The 19,699-nt window shown below is 41.1% G+C and overlaps 1 protein-coding gene and 1 long non-coding RNA gene across 6 annotated transcripts in view; both read right to left on the bottom strand.

Moving 5' to 3' along the window:
• The window catches only part of LOC102160045 (uncharacterized), a 46,911-nt gene extending 42,463 nt beyond the window's left edge, over positions 1–4,448 (bottom strand). For both annotated transcript variants that reach the window (XR_014830074.1, XR_308170.4), the window contains exon 1: positions 4,317–4,448. This is a non-coding gene — a long non-coding RNA (uncharacterized LOC102160045). The remainder of the gene's footprint in view (positions 1–4,316) is intronic.
• Positions 4,449–18,159: 13,711 nt separating this feature from the next.
• Positions 18,160–19,699, bottom strand: part of SATB2 (SATB homeobox 2) — a 191,150-nt gene continuing 189,610 nt past the window's right edge. For all 4 annotated transcript variants that reach the window (XM_021076069.2, XM_021076068.2, XM_085000302.1 and 1 more), the window contains exon 11: positions 18,160–19,071. In XM_021076069.2, coding sequence (XP_020931728.1) covers positions 18,610–19,071 — 462 coding nt within the window. In that variant the 3' untranslated portion in view covers positions 18,160–18,609. The remainder of the gene's footprint in view (positions 19,072–19,699) is intronic.

The raw sequence follows: 19,699 nt of genomic DNA on the forward strand, positions 1-19,699 counted from the left end.
CTAGTGATTGCACCAATTTACTTTCCCACCAACAATATACAAGGACTCCCTTTTCTCCACATGCTTGCCAACATGTTTATCTCATTTTTGTTTTGATAATATCCATCCTAACAAATGTGAAGTGATACATTATTGTGATTTTAGTTTGCATTTCCCTGGTGATCAATAATGTTGAACACTTTTTATTTCCTTGTTGGTTATGTATGCCTTCTTCAGATAACAGATGTGTGTCTATTCAATTCCTTTGCCTCCCCCTTTTTTTAGATTTTTAGGGCCTCACCTTCAGCATATCAAAGTTCCCAGGCTAAGGGTCAAAATGGAGCTGCAGCTGCTGGCCTCAGCCACCAACTTGGGATCCTTAACCCTTTGAGCAAGGTCAGGGATGGAACCCACATCCTCATGGATACTAATGAGATTCGTCACTGCTGAGCCACAGTGCGAATTCCCTTTTGCCCATTTATAAAACTGAGTTATTTGTCTTTTTGCCATTGAATTTTAAGAGTTTCTAATATTTATTGGATATTAACCCTTTATCGGATACGATTTGCAAATATTTTCTCCTGTAGGTTGACTTTTTGTTTTGTCTATTGTTTCCTTTGCTGTGTAAATGCTATTTAATCCTACTTGTCCATTTTTACTTTTGCTGCCATACCCACGAACTCATCACCACGGCCAATGCCAAGAAGTTTTTTCCTGTTTTTCTTCCATGAGTTTTATGGTTTCAGGTTAAAACCATAAATGTTTAAGTCTTTAATCCATTTTAAGTTGATTTTTCATCCAGTGTAAGAGAAGGATCAAGTTTCTTTCTTTGCATGTTTATATCCCGTTTTCCCAGCACTACTTATTGAGGAGACTATCTTTTCCCCATAGCGTACTGTTGGCAGTCTTGAAGATCAATCACTTTCAGAAGTACTTTTACGTGTATTAATAAATCCTCAAAACACTATAATGTAGGCAAAATTATTATTGCCATTTTACAATTGTGGAAACTGAAGTATATAGAGCTTTCATACCTTATTAAGGATTCAAACCTGAGAAGCCAAGCTACATAGATTGGCATAATCAATCCCCTCAGCCCAGTCCTGCCTTGTCCTGACCTCTTATTCCAGGGACTAAACTCCGGCTCCTGCACCGATCACATGGCTGAAGTCCTGCCATTGCAACCACATCTCGACTCCCTGAACCTTCTCAGTTGATGGCTTTGGAGCCAATTATTTTAATTCACCAGCCTTTCCAGATCAGCCTACCAGGCACACCTGTCCCCTAGTCTGTCTCACACCCCTGCTTGATGGTTTAGAGTTCCCATTCTGACCTCACTCACGTTATGGACAGATAATTTGAAGACAGACACTTAAAAGATGGGTCATAGATCAACAACGTTCGTGGATTATCAACAACACACAACAGTCTGTGAATGGTTCTCAGAGATCCTGTCTTAACAAGGGGGACGATCAGAGATTTGAAAACAGTTTCAATCACAGCTTTCCTGGGACCCGAAAAGATAGAAAATGAGTAAAGACAAACAAGATAACTAATTTGATGTAGTGTTAAATTAAGGGTCTCAGTGTTCCTGGCCAATTAAAGTCAGATCTCCTTTCTGTGGTGAAAGAGAAGACACTTTGTTGGAGGAGAGGCTGCAGGTGAGGCTGAAAAACCACAAGTTCCCTCCCCCAAGACCAGCTGCTCAGGCCCATGGACCTAATGACCTCAGCCATGTTCTTGCTTCTCCTTTGTGGACGGCACATGCTTTCTGTGAATTATTCTGCCATGGAAACTACAAGGAGTGGATAGTGTTGAGGAATTCTATTTGTGTTCACTCCAAGGCTTTCTTGCCATCTCTCTCCAGTGCATGCTGTCTTTAGGGACAGCCCTGCCAATCACACACACACACACCCAAAAACCCCTTGATTTCCCCATTAGTACCTCACCCATTGATCTAAACAGCCCTCTCTGAGGGATCAATTTATATAAGGAGATCAGTATTCTCCCATTGCTGTTCATTAGAATTCATTAACAGCCAAAATCAATTTCCCATTCTGTGCATTTCCCTGCCCTGAAATCATCGGTCCAGCAGAGCTTTTTAACAAGTTGGGTTCAATTTAATACCTACTATCCCACCTTTGCACTAACAAAAAGGATCCATGTCCAACCAGATGTTTGCCAGTAAATGTTTAACAACCAACACACCCCCCAAAAAAGTGGGTGCTGATTTGTACTGTTTGCCAATTTGTAAGCTACAAATAGTGCCACTATGGCCAGTTCTGAGCTACCGACATGGTGACCTCACCAAACCTGGAGTTAGGAAGAGATGTGGGTAGCACAGCATTCCACAGTGTTTCCATCACACACAGATGTAAATACCCTCAAGAGCATAAACGATAGTGAGCGGTTGGAAAATAATTATGTAGTGATCAGTGGAGTATTTTATAATCTTAATTTACTAAGTTTATATACTTTAATTTTTAGAAATTAGCTCACAACATTCCCAAAAATGTAACGATCAGCAAGCTGGTTTGACTAGGCTCCAGCACACTCTGGAAAGGCAGCATCGCAGAGAAACAGAATAAGCTTTGCACCAAGAAGGGCCCTTGATTTAAGTTAAGAGACTGTAGGTGACCTGGTGAATCTTTTGGCTTTAGTGGCTAGAGTAGATAATCTCTTAAGACACATCCTCTTCAAGTTGTAGGGCTCTGATTTATTGTTATTTCCAGTGCCACCTCAAAAACCCCATCCTGTTGCTCTTTGCACTTGACACTTAGTTAACACTTATGGGCATATACCATGTGCCAGGAATATATGAACTTATTAAATCCTCACATCTCAGTAAGATTGATACTGTGATTACAACCATTTCAAATGTGAAAGGTTAACTACATTGCCAAAGGTCTTGCGCACAGGCCCCCTTGCATTTAGTCCTTGCTCTTAAGTAAACCATAACATTTTCATTATGGAGAAGGAATTTTTAGGACTCTTGGGAATTATGATTTCTAAATGAAAACCTGATACAATGAGAAGTGTATCTCCAGAAGCAAATATACAAAAGTACCCTGTTTTTCCAGGGTAAACTTTTTTTTTTTTTTAAATGGCTGAAGTTTGGAAAAGTTTCCTACAATAATGCATGGCTCCCTCCTTTTTAAATCTAATATCTAGAGTTAGTTCCTGACAAAGGGAAGGTTCTTCATTAATCTTAAAAAAAAAAAAACAAAAAAAAAACTCCCTTACTATACGATGAGAGAGATGGTAGAATTTGCTAATGCAAACTTCCATAAACAAATTAGATATCCCCTTACCCCCCAATAAAATCTTATAAGAAACCACCAATTACTGTGAGAATTATCTTCATTTTAACCATCTGGTTCTTCTGAATAGAGAGAGTGTATACACGTGAGCCCGAGATCAAGCTAGAGAACTGTTATCTTGATATATGGCAACATGTGAAAATAATTGCTTTTAGTGTGGTTAATGCTCATATCACACACAATACAACTTAAGGGCAAAATTCTTGTCTCTGTTCCATATAAATAATTTGACTCAACATTCAACTCTCCTTATATGTACAAAACTGACTAGACATTCTAAGATTGACTTAATTTTGCATAAAGTTTTCCAAACTAACTCAGCAATGAAAACTCATACACACAAGTAGGAAAGGGAGTTAGTCTTTTTCCCTAATGTTTGGGGATATGTGACTGGAGTTTTATTTTTTTATTTTTTATTTTTGTCTTTTTAGGGCCGCACCTATGGCATATGGAGGTTCCCAGGCTAGGGGTCAAATCAGAGCTGTAGCCTCTGGCCTACGCCACAGCCACGGCAGATCTGAGCCGTGTCTGCCATCTACACCACAACTCATGGCAACCCCAGATCCTTAACCCACTGAGGAAGGCCAGGGATTGAACCCACATCTCATGGACGCTAGTCAGATTCACTTCCACTGGGCCACAACAGAAACTCCTGGAGTTTTAAAGAGAGTTCTCTTGTGGCTCAGAGGGTTAAGGGACTGGCATTGTCACTGCAGCAGGTGGGGCACTGCTGTGGTGTGGATTCGATACCTGGCCTGGGAACTTCCACATGCCTGCCACAGGCACAGCCAAAAAAAGGAGAAAGATGAGATGTACTGAGTGTGCTGGGTTTTCTCTTCATGGCTCTGGAACCTAGGCCTCCCCCTCCCTTCCCCGCTCTGTGTCCAGGAGGCTGAATTCCAGTTGTTCTCCTTACCCAGGTCCCTTTGCCCCCTGGCTTCAGATTGTTTTGGGTCAATGGGAAGAATTGACAGGAGATTGGAGTGTTGAGAGAAGAGATAGTTTGTTTGCCCCTACCTGACCGAGGTTCAGAGGACTTCAGTATTCTGAGGCCACAGATCCCGCCATGCTGTCTTCTCACCTGCCTACCTCTTGGCTCCTTCAGACCTACGTGTAGCAATGGCGGCCACTCTTGCTAATCCTGTAGGCGCTCAACAACCCTTCTTGCTTCCTTTAATACTAGTCACGCCTCTCTAAACAGGCCCTTCATTAACCTCATTTTGATTAAATACTTTGCACCTGCCTTCGGTTCCCTGCCCAGACATTCCTGGAAACACCACACTTCAAAAAAATCGAATATGACATCAAAAATGTTTTCAATGATGGGATTGATTGTTTATTATATGGGGTAACTTGTCAGACAGACATGCAGATAGACAGATATATACATATTTTCACCCCCACAATATTCCTTTAAACAAGACAGTAAGTCCTGAAGTATTTGATTCAGGTAAATTTGATTTAAAGCAATTTTCTAGGGGATACACAGGTTGCATTAATTGAGGTATCCTAGAAATACAGACTGTAGTTTGATGCTGAAGAAATGCTTAAAGATGCATCTTGGTCTAGAGCCATGGTTTTGGCAACTAAATGGTGAAAGCTGACAGAGTCCAGAAGAAAATAAGATCCATTCTATTCCAAGTTGGGTCGGGCTTTGATTTCCCAGGTTTTGTCATCACCTCAAAGAACTTGATGGCATGGCCTTTTGCATTTTACAGCTATAGACTCCTTTCTGAGAAAATGCACGTGAATGAGTTAGTAACGAGTTTCAATAACAGTAACAATAGCTGACATTGATGGAGCCAAATGGGGCATACGTATGCTAAAAATTGTCTGTTGTTTATCTGACATTCGAATTTAACTAGGTGTCCTGCTTCTTTAAATTTCAGAGCTTTTTTTGTTGTTTTTGCTAAATCTGGCAGCTCCACACATGTGTGAGGGGCTATTAGAGAACGCAGATGGAGAACATTTCCATGATCGCAGAAAATTCTCCTGCCGAGCTTTGTTCTAGATTATTACAAGCTCAGTTTACATTATGTGCTTCTCAGCAATAAAAGCCGACAATAACGCTACTCATCATGCTCTTACTATCTAAAGGGCAACGCATTTGGATAAAAACAGACGTGTGTGTAGTGGAAATCCTGAATAATTATTTTATTCGTTTCTGAGAGGAAATAGACAGTGAGACTTCTGACACCAGCTTTCGAGTTAACACTGTCGGGAGCTGGCTAGTCATTTTTCACAATAATGAACCCTTTGAGATAGTTTTTCTTTCACTATCAAATGAGACATTTAAAAAAAAAAACCTTTTATTTCAAAATGCAATCTCCATACAGAAATATTTAATCCATACCTGTACACTTTCAAAAATAATAAGTCTTGACATGCCTTTGTCATGTGTTTTGGAAGCTGGTTACTTTCATGGGCTCATTTTAATTTCTTCCCTTATAATAAAGTTCTCAATTTGACCAGAATTTTTTTTTCACATTATAAACCCCTCTTCAATCAGCACCCGGTATATCTTTAGTTATAATCCTCAATAAATTACTTAGAAAATAAAGGAATAGATTGTATTAAAGGAAGGTATTAAGAAAATTGACCTCCGTTTCTCTAATAAAAGTAGAATAGACAGGATCCTTACAGCCCAATCAATGCCATTAATTGGTTATTGGAGCAAATGAATGATTCTCTTTACCTGTTCTCCTCCAGGTTTAGGAGGAACTAATCTGGTCAATTAACCTTTGGCATCATGGATTTGCAGCAATTTGGAAGAAGGCTATTTTGCATTTCCCTGGGCCGTCCTTTTGTCCCAGATACTTTAAGAGAAAACTCTATCCAAGACATTCCAACAAATCCAGAAGGAAAAATCCTGATTCCCCTGATGCTTGAGAAGTGAGAATCACAAGCAGGACGTGGGCCTTTATTTCTGGAGGGAGACAGCTGGGGCGAGCGCTCTCTGAGGGGCTAAGAGCATCTTGCTCTTTATTCGGCTTCCCTGATCAGGCCTTTCGTTGGGCATCAGTTTACCCACTGGTAAATGGAGTTGAATAATATATACTTACCACTCCATAGTAAATGAATATTGAAGATCTTTGGCTAAAGAGGGCTATGAATATGCAAAAGCACTGTGAATACAAATCAAGAATTCATGACTTAGTAAAAGCTCAATATGTTGATAAATCTTGAATTTTTGCAAATGCTGAGATGTTTCGCTTTTATTCAGAATATATAATAGTCAGGGATTGAGGTTTAGCCAGAGAGGCTTTATGCAAAGGACACATATGTAACTACATACAGTAAGAAGCTGTACATCTGGCATGTTGGGGGAAATTGGAGGCACCGATCAGTCAAAAGTTCTGACTAACAATTTTCATTGCTTTTGGTAGCTCTCTTGTTTCTTGTCTTGGCCTCTCTACCAAAGCCTAGATGGGAAAAAATAAAAGTTGGAGATTGCACTCTGGCAAAGCTCTGTTGTTTGCCCAAAGTCCACTGAGGCAGAGATGGAGCTCAGCCTCACGCTGCCTGCAGCCCAAGACAACCCAGGAGAGCTCCCTGTTCACAGAACATGAGATTCTTCTATGAGACACCCTGACCTCAGAGGAGCAAATACTCAAGTGGGCACCATACCTGCAAATGGATTGTGTATGAGTGTGGGCAGAGCCACAACTGCCCATCCTGCATCGTGGGCTTAATTAGAAGAAGGGCCCTTTTCTTTGGTCAGAAGCCGACCCCACACCAGAGCACATGGCTTGACCAGCCTCCCCTTGACCCTGCACATCTGTGCTCTGAAGAACTGCATCATCATAGGAGCTATCCCCAAGAATGAACTTGGGAGTGCTCTTTGATTTCTTCCAAAGGATTTGTCTGCATGAAGAAATGTTATTAGGTTTAATTTTTTAGTGTCTTGCTACTAAAAACCCTGTACTCTCCAAACTCAGCTTTCTGAGTGATTTGAGATGTCACCTCTTTCCCATTCAGAAGTACAGGGTAATTCAGCAGCTGTGAGTACATATTAGAATTAATGCTGAGCTTCCTTGTGGCCAGGGCAAAAAGGCAACTCAAGAAATTCAATTTTTCTCATTATAAGAAACAGCAAATAGCATACCCCTGGAGAGACAATGATCTTTTTAAAATTTCAACTGGAAAGGAAATTTCTCAAGTGAAATTTCTCAAGTGCCTGTTCCATTACAGGCAATAGCTGCATCAAAAATGTAACAACGAACTCAGTAGAAAGTTCCATATGAGTGGTTTCTTGTAACAAACCTTGATGCTGGCAGAGCACAGTTGAGCCAATTCTGAGAAGCCTGAGCTAGTGTTGGCTGAAGTGTGGATTTTTTGGTGCCTGATTTAATCAAAAGATAGAACTTTTGATAGAGTAGCCAGCCTAATTCTCAGACCAGTGGTTCCCAAATGTCCATCTGCAGTTAACTTCTGGGCAGTGGCAGTTTCCACTGTTGCCCAGAAAAAGGAGAAAAAGAGGAGCAGACATACAGATTTCGTTGCAAACTGGCTCATTTTCCTTACTTGGTAGGACCATACTTCATTCTAAGAGTATGCCCTCCCAACTTTTCGGAGGGATCTCTGATGTGATCATGGTAGAGCAGGTGGGAGCTTTATGTTTTGTATTGTTTGTTGAATGTCTTTATTTGCCAATATGAACTTGACAACTTTATTGGCCACCAGGTCTAGAGGGGTGGTTATTACTGTTCCATGAAGTCCCAGTGTCTGGCAGTGATGACCATGGACTGTCTTCCCAAAATAAGCTTTCCCAAAATAGCAGATATTTGAGAGTCATATCCACTGATGCGGGCTTGGCATAAGTGCACCTGTTCAACGCTGATGCTGAAGATTGCCAAATCTCCCAACTACTCTCAGAGCTAGACCTCCTCACTGACACCACAGCTGGGCCCCAAGACCACCTGGAGGAAGCAACACTGGATATGTGCAGACATTCTGACACACAATTGATTGAAACCCCACTGCTCCATGATAGAGTCCGGAGGGTTTCAAAAATGTGTCATCCGTGACCCACCATTGATGTAGAAAAGCTTCTCTGATCTTGTGACCATCCTTCTCATGTGAAGCACCCACCTTGATGCTTGCCCACTATGGGATTAGGTACAAAATGTCTTCCCAGGTATCCAAATGAGTTAGCTCACCACTGGAAATATTTGGTAGATCCAGTTGAATACAGAAGAGTAAAGAAGAATGATTTATGGAGGTAATTTCACCTTTGACAAGTGCACATTGAGTCACATTTCCAGGAATAAGATAGCAGGACTAAGTGCGACTTGAGGCCACTTCTAGTTTCTGCTCATAAAAGCAGGCATCGGTACCTGGGAGGACACTGACCTTCCCATCCACAGTGGATTTAAGTTGTGCCCCTTGAGTTTTCATATTTTGGGGATCATGTGTTACCTCCTCATTGGCACATTTTACTTGAAGCCAAATACCATGACTATTACGAACATTCTCACATTTAAAAAAATAGAACGTGGAGTTCCCATCATGGCTCAGTGCTTAACGAACCCGCCTAGGAACCATGAGGTTGTGGGTTCGATCCCTGGCTTTGCTCAGTGGGTTAAGGATCTGGCATTGCCATGAGCTCTGGTGTAGGTCGCAGACACAGCTCGGATCTGGCGTTGCTGTGGCTCTGGCATATGCCGGTGGTTACAGCTCTGATTAGACCCCTAGCCTGGGAACCTCCATATGCGGCAGATGTGGCCCTAGAAAAAGACAAAAAAAATTTTTTTTAAACAAAAAAAAAAATTGAACTGTGTACCAGTCACCATCTTTGATAATGGGGACAAAGATACCAAGGGAAAACTATCTATTATAAGCGGGCATTGTGCTCTACATGCTTTAACTATAATTCTCAAACACAAAAATACTGCAAGGTAAGTAGTTTCCTCTTTTTTACAGATGTGGAAACTGAGAGCCAAATTAAACAACAGACCAAAGTCACAGAAAGCTCAGTAGAGTAGTCAGGGTTCATACTAGATCTTTCTGATTTCAAACCAAGCACCATGTTTTTTGAATAAGACACAATATTTTTCCTCGAAGAGCTCACAATCTCATAATCCCATTGCTATTGGCATTTAGCTGGTTTTAAAAAATGAATCGTAGGTTTACAATATCATGTTATTTCGGGTTATGGCAAAGTGACTTAGCTATATATATATTTTTTCAGATTATTTTCCATTATAGGTTATTATAAGATATTGAATACATTTCTCTGTGCTACACAGCAAATCCTTGCTGCTTATCTATTTTATGTACAGTAGTTTGTATCTGCCAATCCCACACTTCCAATGTACCTCTCTCTCCACCCCACCCCCATTATTTGGCATCCTTTGGGGCCCTGAGTACCTCTCTATTTATCTTATGTTCAGAGAATTTCCCACCTGTGAATCCATATTTCCCCAAGATGGAAGACAGAAATTCACTTTCCCAATCTTCCTTGCACATGACGGACTACTTCATTTAGTCGCCCCTGCATAAGACATTGACTTGGAAGGAAGGGGAATGAAGAGAAATATGCCACGTGGATTTCCATTCTGCTCAGGGCAGTAGCAGAGCCCCCAGCCTTCAGAGACAGCAGGGGTCAAAGTTCTACGGGTGGCATCCATGACCAGGACCAGGGGTCAAGTTCTGAAGCTTGTGCCTCATGGGACAGCAGTGAGGTCTCTACCAGAACAGTCTTAGACCTCGACCCTCACCTCTCAACGTGATTCTGAGTACCCCCACGTCTTTTAGGAAATGCCTTTTTCTGCTTAACCAGCTATAGTTAGTTCTGTTGTTGTCAACTAAAGATCCTAACTTAGTTTCCCTTACAGTGTTTTCAGTAAGATAGACATTTCATGAATTTCATTTGTTCGTTGATGACTTAGACAATGATTGAATAGATAATTGAATAGAAAATAAGCGTTCAAGGGAGCCCGTTGTGGCTCAGCGGAAATCCCTGGCCTCGATCCATAGGTTAAGGATACAGTGTTGCTGTGATCTATGGTATAGGTCACAGACATGGCTCAGATCTGGTGTTGCTGTGGCTACGGCGCAGGCCAGTGGCTACAGCTCTGATTTGACCCCCAGCCTGGGAACCTCCATATGCTGTGCTTGCAGCCTTAAAGAAAGAAAGAAAGAGAGAGAGAGAGAGAGAGGGAAAGAAAGAAAGAAGGAAGGAAGGAAGGAAGGAAGGAAGGAAGGAAGGAAAGAAAGAAAGAAAGAAAGAAAGAAAGAAAGAAAGAAAGAAAGAAAGAAAGAAAGAAAGAAAGAAAGAAAAGAAGCTTTCAAGGCTTTTCACCATCTTGATCACCCTGTGTCTTCTGAATGGAAATAAGTTTACTGATACTTTATCAAAACCTGTCATCAGAACTGAAAATAATGCTGTAATGTGGCCTGATTGGTTTGAAGAGAATAGGATGATCACTGCCCTTGATGCAAGCAGTACTTCTCTCTTCAAGCGTCTGAATGACATAAGCTCTCTTTGCAGCTATATCACATGGTTAAGTTAAAAAAAAATCTAAGAGTTTAAGGAATTCAGTGGTCAAAATCCAATGTGAATTCAAACATGTGAGGTGATTATTAGAAGAGTCCACACAGTCTTAGGTGGCATCAGTAACAGTTCAGGGACAGCAGAGCTGACCCAAAGGGGAATGGGCTGGGTTCCAAGGCATAAGCGCCTCGTTGTGGAGGGACAAAGACTGCTTGGCCTGTAGCCAAGGAGTCCTCCAATCTGAAACTGGATTTCTGCTTTGAATAAGAGGATGTGCTAGACAACGAAATCCATGGTTCAGTGATTCCATCTTCCAAGACAGTGTAGAATCACGGACTATAAATTATCCAAATGTGGGCTTACAGATGTCAGCCCTGGAAGTTCCTGAGACCCCATGTACCTTGGTTATGCACTAAAGAACTATTCAGACGGAGTTCATCTCTAGAAAGTGATTTAAATCCTTAATCCAGACCGATGCTGGGAAAATTGAAAAATCCAACAAGCTGGAAACTGCTACGAAGTGTAGCCCACTGGTTTAAAAAAAAAACAAAAAACAGGTTTTTTTGCCCCCCCCCCGGTGTTTTCATTGGGGTAAAGGATTGGACACATAAACAAAACCACGAAAAAAAATAATTAAATTCTAGATTATGTCAGAAGCTATAAAAAAATAATAATAAAGTAGGGTAGGATCAAAGGGATCCAGAGGGTGGCATTGGGGTCTGTTTGCAACTTTAAATAAGGTGATCAGAGCAGCTGCCCTTGAGGAGGTGACATCTGAGCAGACAGTTGAGGAGTGAGCCTGTGGTTATCTGGGGGAAGAGCTTTCCTGGCAGAGTGAAGAAGAAGAAGCTAGGGAAGAGCGAGCTCTCGTGTATTCCAGGGACAATGCTCTGGAGCCAGGAAGAAGGGGGAAATCGGAAGGCAAGAAGGTCAGAGAGGGTCAGATCAGGTAAGAGATGATGGTGCCTCTTACCAAGCTGGTAGCAGGATGGAAGGTGAGAGATTGTCAGATCATGAATATACCTTGAAGGCAGAATCGAAAGAACTTTTCTGAAAGAAAAAGAATAAAGGATAAACCCACGGTTTTAGGTCCAAGCCACTGGAAGATTGGAGTTGCCATCAGTTGGATGGGCAAAGTTGGGAAAGACGATAAGGCCATGTTCAACGGAGGTGGCGAGTAAGCAGTAGAACTGAACAGTCTGAAGAGCCCAAAAAAGGTCTAGGCTGCGGGTAGGAATTGGAGGCTGTGGGCACCTGGGTACCTGTCGTATCTCCATAGCGGATGAGGAAGGAGTGCCGATCGGGAAGAGGAGGACCAGAGACGACCCCTGCCTGCAGCAGCTGAGCACGCAGACACTGGAGGGAAAAGAAGAAATCCACGAAACATACCAGAAATGAGCAGCAGTGAAGCAGGAGAAAAACAAGACCGTGGGGTGCCACTGGTGTTCAAACATCTAATTGTGAAGGCTTCAGAAGGCTGCTAAACTGCCTCTTACATTTTCTCTCTAATTTAGAAAGAAAACCATATTATAGCTCTTGACAGGAGGAAGGAAAGGGGAAAGGAGGGAGGGGCAGAAAGAGACTGTAATGAGAGAGGGGAAGAAAGAGAGGGACAGAAAAAAAGCTGAAATACACAGCACAGCAACCCTTCCAAACACAAATGCTTTAACTCGTGTAAACAAACAACCTTTAGAAACATCAGATTTAATCCTACTCTAAAACTTACCTGAAGTGTTTTAAGTCATTTATAACAGTTTATAATATCCTGTTTCTTTTTCTCTCTTGGAAGAAGGAAGAAAGGAAGGATTTGTTCTAGACGCTTCTAACTAGTTATTTGACTTAATCATAACAGTTCTGAGATCCACAAGTTATTAGCCCCCCTTTATGGATGAAGAAACTGAGGATCTGGAAAATAACATAAGCTGCACAACGGGTAAGTAATAGATACTAGGAGAGCTTGCTGCCTTCTCATAGTCAACTTGAGAAAGATTAAAACTAGAATTTTCTCCTCCTTTTTCTTAAGGTGGGCAAGGGTTCCTAGGATTGCACAGCCCAAAGTTGCCACAGAACCTCCCAGGACCCCCTTGGTCTGTGCTGCTTTGTGTTAAAATCAGATTATACTTGATAATGGAGAGTGAATAAATTACAGTTCTCTCCTTAATTAATCATTGCTCTGCACTATTCATTACAGTGCTAATGGAATATTTTTGTCATTATTTCTCCATATGTGAAGGTAACACTTTAAACCTCTTAAAATGCCACCAAAGAAGCCACTTTTAGATTCTTCTGGGACAGTGTTACTAGCAGAGCACGTTGTTTTTTTAAAAACAGGTTTTTCCTTCAAAACAAAACTCCATCAGAAATGTCATACTCAGACAAGATGATGAAAAAGTGTGTGAAGAGACGCCCAAAGGTCATCTCCTATAAAATACGTTGGCCAATAAATTGATGTTCAGTTCATACAGCCTTTTTAGGAGCTTCTAGGACATAAAAGGAGGGGCAGTGTGATCCTGGAGGGAAAATGTAAGCAATGGAAACATGCAGGCTTGGCTTTGGAGCCTATCTCTACTGTGTCCCTGCAACCCTGAGTTGGCAAGGTTCTCAATCACCTGGCCCTCGCTGCACTTTTCATTCTTCATTTCTGTCTCTGACTCAGTGTGCCAGTCCTGGACATGCTCATCCAGAGGAAACACTGTCACACCATCTCCGTGTGGCCCGTGCCACCTCCACCTGCCCACCCCTGTTCTCTGCACGAGTAAATGCAACGAAAGACATCACACCTTTTCAGGGGGCACAGCATCCATAACATGCTGCAAGAACAGGGGCAGCCCTGTGATGGTAGAATACTCTGGATGCTATATGGGCATAGGAGGATCTGTAACCACATTGGCAGGACAGATCAGAAGGTCTTCCTGGAAGAAGTGATGCTCAGACTGATTCTTAAAGTTAGCCAGGAAAAGGATCTAGGGTGGGGAGGAGGAAGAGGTACTAGGTATGAGGAGTAGCAGTGGGCAAATGTACATTTTCACTTGTCCTCGTCTTATCTATTATCTTCAGCATCCTTCTTGGTAATTTCTCTGGCAGAGGCTGTGAGTGGCTTGCCAAATATCTATGTTCCCCTTCTCTCTGGAGTTAATGGAACAGCTAGAAACATTTACCAGTCTCCCTTGCATTGAGATGTAGGACTTGCAGACGTTTCACAAAAGAAAGGGACCATGCCATTCTTTACTCCTTCTTCCTTCGTGGTGTCTGGAAAGCGGGTGTAATGGTGAGAGCTCTAGCAATCATCTTGGATCACGAGGAAGAGAGAACACAGGAGAAGTGATGCCGGGAGACAGAAGGAGTTTGGGTTCCCTGACCAATTTGGTGAAGCCAGATTATTATCTCAGCAATTTCTTTTGTGTAAAAAACAGGAAAACGCTTCCCTTGTCTGGGCCGTTATTTCATTGCATTTTAAATTTTATGCAGTCAATCCTAAGTGACGTACATTTCAAGACCATTCTAGCTCACAAATGTTAATAATTTCCTTCTCTAAATTAGAGCACATGTTTATATCACTCACTAAGCAAATAAATATCCATCTGGAGACAAATGTTGTATGGCCATTTCACTTTTCCTGGGTTTATACTACACATTTCCAGTAAGTTATAAGCTCCTTGAGGGAAAAGCATCTAGTCATATATTTTTCCTTGTCACCTCGGTTCTAAGCAAATTTTTGAGCATAGAGTACATGTATAATAAACCTGTACCGTCCTGTCATGCCATGATTGCCCTTTAGAAAATATGTGGGGATATTTAAATCTTAGTTTAATACTTTCCAGAAAAAGAACTAACAGTATAAAGGAAAATCTCTCCTCTAAGGAAGAAAAAAAAGACAAAAACGCAACTGATAAAATGATGGCTCTGAGATGCTATGACTTAATACACAGTCAAGAAATCGCTTACTTTGCTTTCTTGGAAATAAAAGTTGCTAGCATAGAGACCACCTTCTAGGCAAAAGGCAATCCATCCATGGGCAGAGCCTCCTGGTTTTGAGTTTATCTGAAGACATACGACCCCCAAAACGCAGCCTCCGGCAGGTAGAAAGTACTTGTTACAAGTCAGGTTCTCTCACACATCCTTTACTTTCCATATCTTTATCCCAAACGCAGAATTCATTTACATTTGCGTAAGCAATAGGTTTCACCCTCTATTGAATCTCTAATTTTTCCTTAACATCCTTCAGCACGCTGTGCTTTGGGGCTGTCTGCCTTTCTGCAAACACCCAGTTTCCACAAACTGTCCTTAAAACATATCTGCAGGATACGTGGGCTGTTAACTATCACGGGGGGGGGGGGGGGGGGAAGGCAAATGAAATGGAGGACGAACGGAAAGAAAAATTACATCTGTAAGTCACCCAAATGCATAAAAATGAAAAAAAGAAAAAAAAAGCCAGGATAATTTACAATATCAAAAGAATCGCTTTTTAACTGACTTTCTCTCTGCCAGTTCTGAAGCTAAAGCACTTGCTCCTTTCTTATTAACTTTAGTCTTTTGAGCAATTTTTTCCATTGTAAGCACTTTCTAAAAAATCATTTTCACACATTTTTCAGATACATCAATCCTTCCGGCATTCCTCTATGCTCACATTATGGTACCCAGCTCTAAATATAAAAGACTTTTATTATGTCCATTAACCATGGACATATGTGCTCCAAAAGTTTCCTGACATGCAGTCATTTGTGGTTTTTTAATTATAAACAGAAAATATTCACTAGAAAAATAAAGAAGCAAGCCCGTAAATATATCTTTTTACACTGAGTTTTGTTTGTATACAAGAGAGCGTTTGGGCAAATGACTACCGCAGTTGCCAGGCCCAGATGTGAGCAGGCAGAGGTTTATAAACACACAGAGACTCACATATATCCACATGTACAATTACGTCCTTGCTTTGGACAGGACTGAAACATCTATAATTGCAGGTACTGCTGTCTCATTTTGTAAATAAGGGAATGGACTTTCCTTCCACTCACCAGGTCTCATTCCACGTGAAAAACTGAGCAGGAAAGAAGGCAATGCCCAGTGAAATACTTGACAAAGTCATATTTTTTTAATGCGTTTTATTTTAACAACCAAAAAATTCTAACAGCCTAACAATGCACATAAGTTAAAAATTAATTATCACTTAGTGATAACAAAGATAGTTGATTTACATGGAAAAAAGAACATTTACAATATGTTAATCCTTATTCACATTGTTGATACCGCAATAAAACACAATTTGTTTTTCATTTCACAAAAAAAAAAAAAAAGGCGGGAAATTGTGCTTTGTCAAGAGGCACTACAAGAGAAAGTTTCTTCTTCCAAATAGATATTATATGACAGATATTGAATAAATAGACATATATGCATTGTAATTCGCAAAGATCTGGCAAGACCACAGGCTAAAATGCCCACAGATTCACTTAGAACCACTGCAAACTTGGCAGTGAAATTAAAAAATAAAAGGCAAGACTTAGCATTGAAAAATACCTAATAAATTTTTGGTTGAAAGTGTAAAAGATACCAAATGCGGATGCCATCGATAGATGAACCACCTCGTAAGAGCTTGGCAAAATCAGTTTCCATTACATGTACAGAGTGACCTTCAGCAACAGTGTAAGAAGACAATTTGGAAAAGAGTAACTCGGAGATCAGGAAGCAGCAACCATGGACTTTCTGATTAAAGCTGCAGCATACTACAGAAATAGGAAGGATGGGCCCAGGGCTTAACTGCAAACCACCATCCTTTTGCAAAGGTATATGACGCTCAGAGAATTTTTTTTAAACATCGTTATTTGAAAAAGTACAGGAAAATGTCCCTTTAAAAACTCCAGAGGTTACTGAGCAGCTAGAATTAGCTTGTATTGCAACATGTCTTCTCCCTGTATATTGTTAAGTTCTGAGTTAATATCTACACAATAGAGGTTTTTTTTTTTAACTCCGACCTTTTATACCTTTCAAATATATAAATAGTATTAACAGTTATATTACAATGTTTGTGTAGTAAACAGAAAATAACTTTCAAAGTGATATTGCATGAGGTCTTTGACAAGGTTGCATGACAGCACAACTCAAAAAAAATCCAACCGTGTAGGACTGTGTGGCGGCACCTCGAAGCATGGATTAGGTGCACTCGGCCAGTCCTGAAGGTGAGGTCTCCTCTTGCAATGACTAGAAGTAGAAGTGGAAAGCAATGCTACTGGTGTTTCTGGAGGGAAGCTAGAGGCGGTGGGGAGGACTATAGTAGATTGCAGCTTTAATGCTCATTCCACTAAACAGCCAGTCGGCATTAGTTCTGCTTTACGTAAGGTAACTGCTATGTAGGGAACTGGGAAAATGTTTCCGTTTGTGCCGAGTAGGTGATTCCACTGACATTGCTTCGCTTACTCTATTGCCTGGAGCTGCACAATGATTCAAAAACAGGTTCTTGTTAGGCTGCCCCCACAGCAGGGAAGGGAGGAGGCTCGTGAGAGCGGGGACGAGAAAACGTCTGCTTAGGTGGACACGGAATGTGTACGAAGAAGGAGTCCAAAGCGAAACGGAAATGAGAAATGTCTTTTGGGAGACGGAGGGACGGAGGTGTGTTTGAGAGGGAGCCCCTTTAACTGGGCAGCAACTTCTTCTCTAACTTAACATTACACGGAACTACTTTCTATTTAAAAAAAAAAAAAAAAAAAAAAGGAAAGAAAAGAAAAAGAAAACAGCAACAATAAACAAGTTTTAAATGAGCAGGCTTATTAATTTTAAGATCTGAAGCCACGAGCAGGTAAATAAATTTCACAATAAGATGTGGCTCATACTATGAATTCCATATGTCTGACGTCAAAATGTCATTTTATCGAGACTGCACTAATGGACAAGTCTTCTCCATACTGAATTTCAGGTTTACTCATTTGGAATTCCACAGAAATGCATCTGTTCACTACAGTAATGACAAGTTGAATAACGGAACACATCAAGTCATTTTAAATGTGCACTGTGTCTTTCAGATTAATTTGACCAGTATCATTTTAAGGTGCCCTGATTTTTTTTTTTCCCTTTGCTTTCTTCTTCTTTCTTTCTTTCTTTTTTTTCTTTTTCTTTTTTTGGCAGTGTTGATTTATTTTGTTAAATACATACCTCAAAAATTACCCATCAAGCTGCCAGATAGGAAGCTATAGAATTAAAAAAAAAAAAAAAATCAGGGACAAACACAGAAAATAAATAGGAATTCAAAAATAGTCACCCCACCCTGAGAGCAGGCCGCAGTTTATCAAAAAGCCAAAGCGACTCACTGTGAAGTGGTTTTTTTTTTTTAATACATAAACAAGTCTCTTCTTTAAGAACTCATTTCACAGTCTATTCTTTCGGATTGTAAAGTTCTCTGTCCCATGCAATTTAATATATATATGTAAATATAGAGATATATACATATACATATACACACACACTTGTAGCTTCCTTCATTTATTTCGTAGGTCTTTTCATCCTGGGACTTGCCTGGTGTCTCCTCCATAAGTGCAAGGATAATGAAGGCAGAGTCTCCTGTGATTATAATGACTATGATCCAGTCCACTGTAAAAGCGTAACACTTTAGTGTCTTTGCCAAGGCGATGTCTGATTCGGAAATACTGAACTTATTCAGTCTACAGGTGTATCCTGTGCAACAAAGAAATGTCAAAAAAAGGTAAGAGAAACAAAACAGACCCCCCCCAAAAGACAAAAATAAAATAAAGCCAAAAAAAAATGTTTTTAAAGAAACTCAAACATAAAATCCTTGGACCCATGTATTGCTTGGCCTGGTAGGAGTTCACATTATCTCTGGTCGATTTCAGCAGGTGCCGCCTTGCTCTTCTCTGCATTCTCCTCCTCCGCCTCCACTTTGTACATCTCCTCCGAGCCTTCTTCGCTGTCATTCTCCTCCGACTCTGTCAGCAGCTCCTCGTCCTTATACTCGGCCACGTCCACCGCCGAGCCCAGGTGTTCCTTGAGCTTCCCGTGATGCTTCACATGGTACCGCTGGTTCTGGAAGAACTTGATGATGGTGTGTTTGGGAAGATCCAGCTGAGCAGAAAGAGTGTGGATGGCCTCCTGATCTGGGTACAGGCCCACATCGTGAATGAAGCTTTGGAGGATCCCCAGGGCTTCCAAAGAGATCTTGGTGCGAGACCGAGGCTTTTTGGCACAACTGTCTTCAGTTGGAGGAGGTGGGGGAGGCGCTTCTTCTCTGGGAGGGGAACTCTCCTTGGCTGGCTGAGACTGCTGTCTGTGAAGGACCTGATAATTAAAATTTAAAAAAATTAACAGTTAATTCATGATTTCACCCTTCAAGAGCCATCATCCCTCTGAAGTGGGAGTTGCCTATTTAGCATGGGAATGATGCTGTAGTCACTGTAAGGTGAGGCCTTCTGAAAACTTAAGGAATATCTGAAGATTCAGAATCTCATCTACAAAACAAGAGGTTAATAATAGTATGTTTCCATTCTGAGGCACAAAGAAGTGAAGTCCTGTGTTGTCCAAGGTCATCTGAATTCAAAGGAACTGGCTCCAGGGCCTGCCTTGCTGGTAACAGCAGGATGTGCCACCTCGCTGAAGCCAAACGACAAAGGGACTGGACCAGGAAAGGAAGCACAGGCTCTACAACTGAGTTCTCACGGTCCGTGTCCAGACTCCTTAGCTGGGTGTCCTTGTGCAAGACACCGAACAACTTTCAACCTCAATTTCACTATCTAAGAAGAAGGATAAGCCACTGACTTCCTAGAGACGTTGTAAGGATTAAATGACATAATGCACGTAAAGAAGAGTACTTACTTAAATCAGATGTTGACACATTTTTTTTCAGCAAAGGGCCAGATGGGAAATATTTTAGTCTTTAGCAGGGCCACACCGTCTCTGCTGCAATGTC

Source organism: Sus scrofa, chromosome 15 (assembly GCF_054392235.1).
Source record: "Sus scrofa isolate SSC_HxYL_T2T_F1_AM1 chromosome 15, Sscrofa_HxYL_maternal_Yorkshire_Landrace_v2.0, whole genome shotgun sequence".
NCBI lineage: Eukaryota > Metazoa > Chordata > Mammalia > Artiodactyla > Suidae > Sus > Sus scrofa.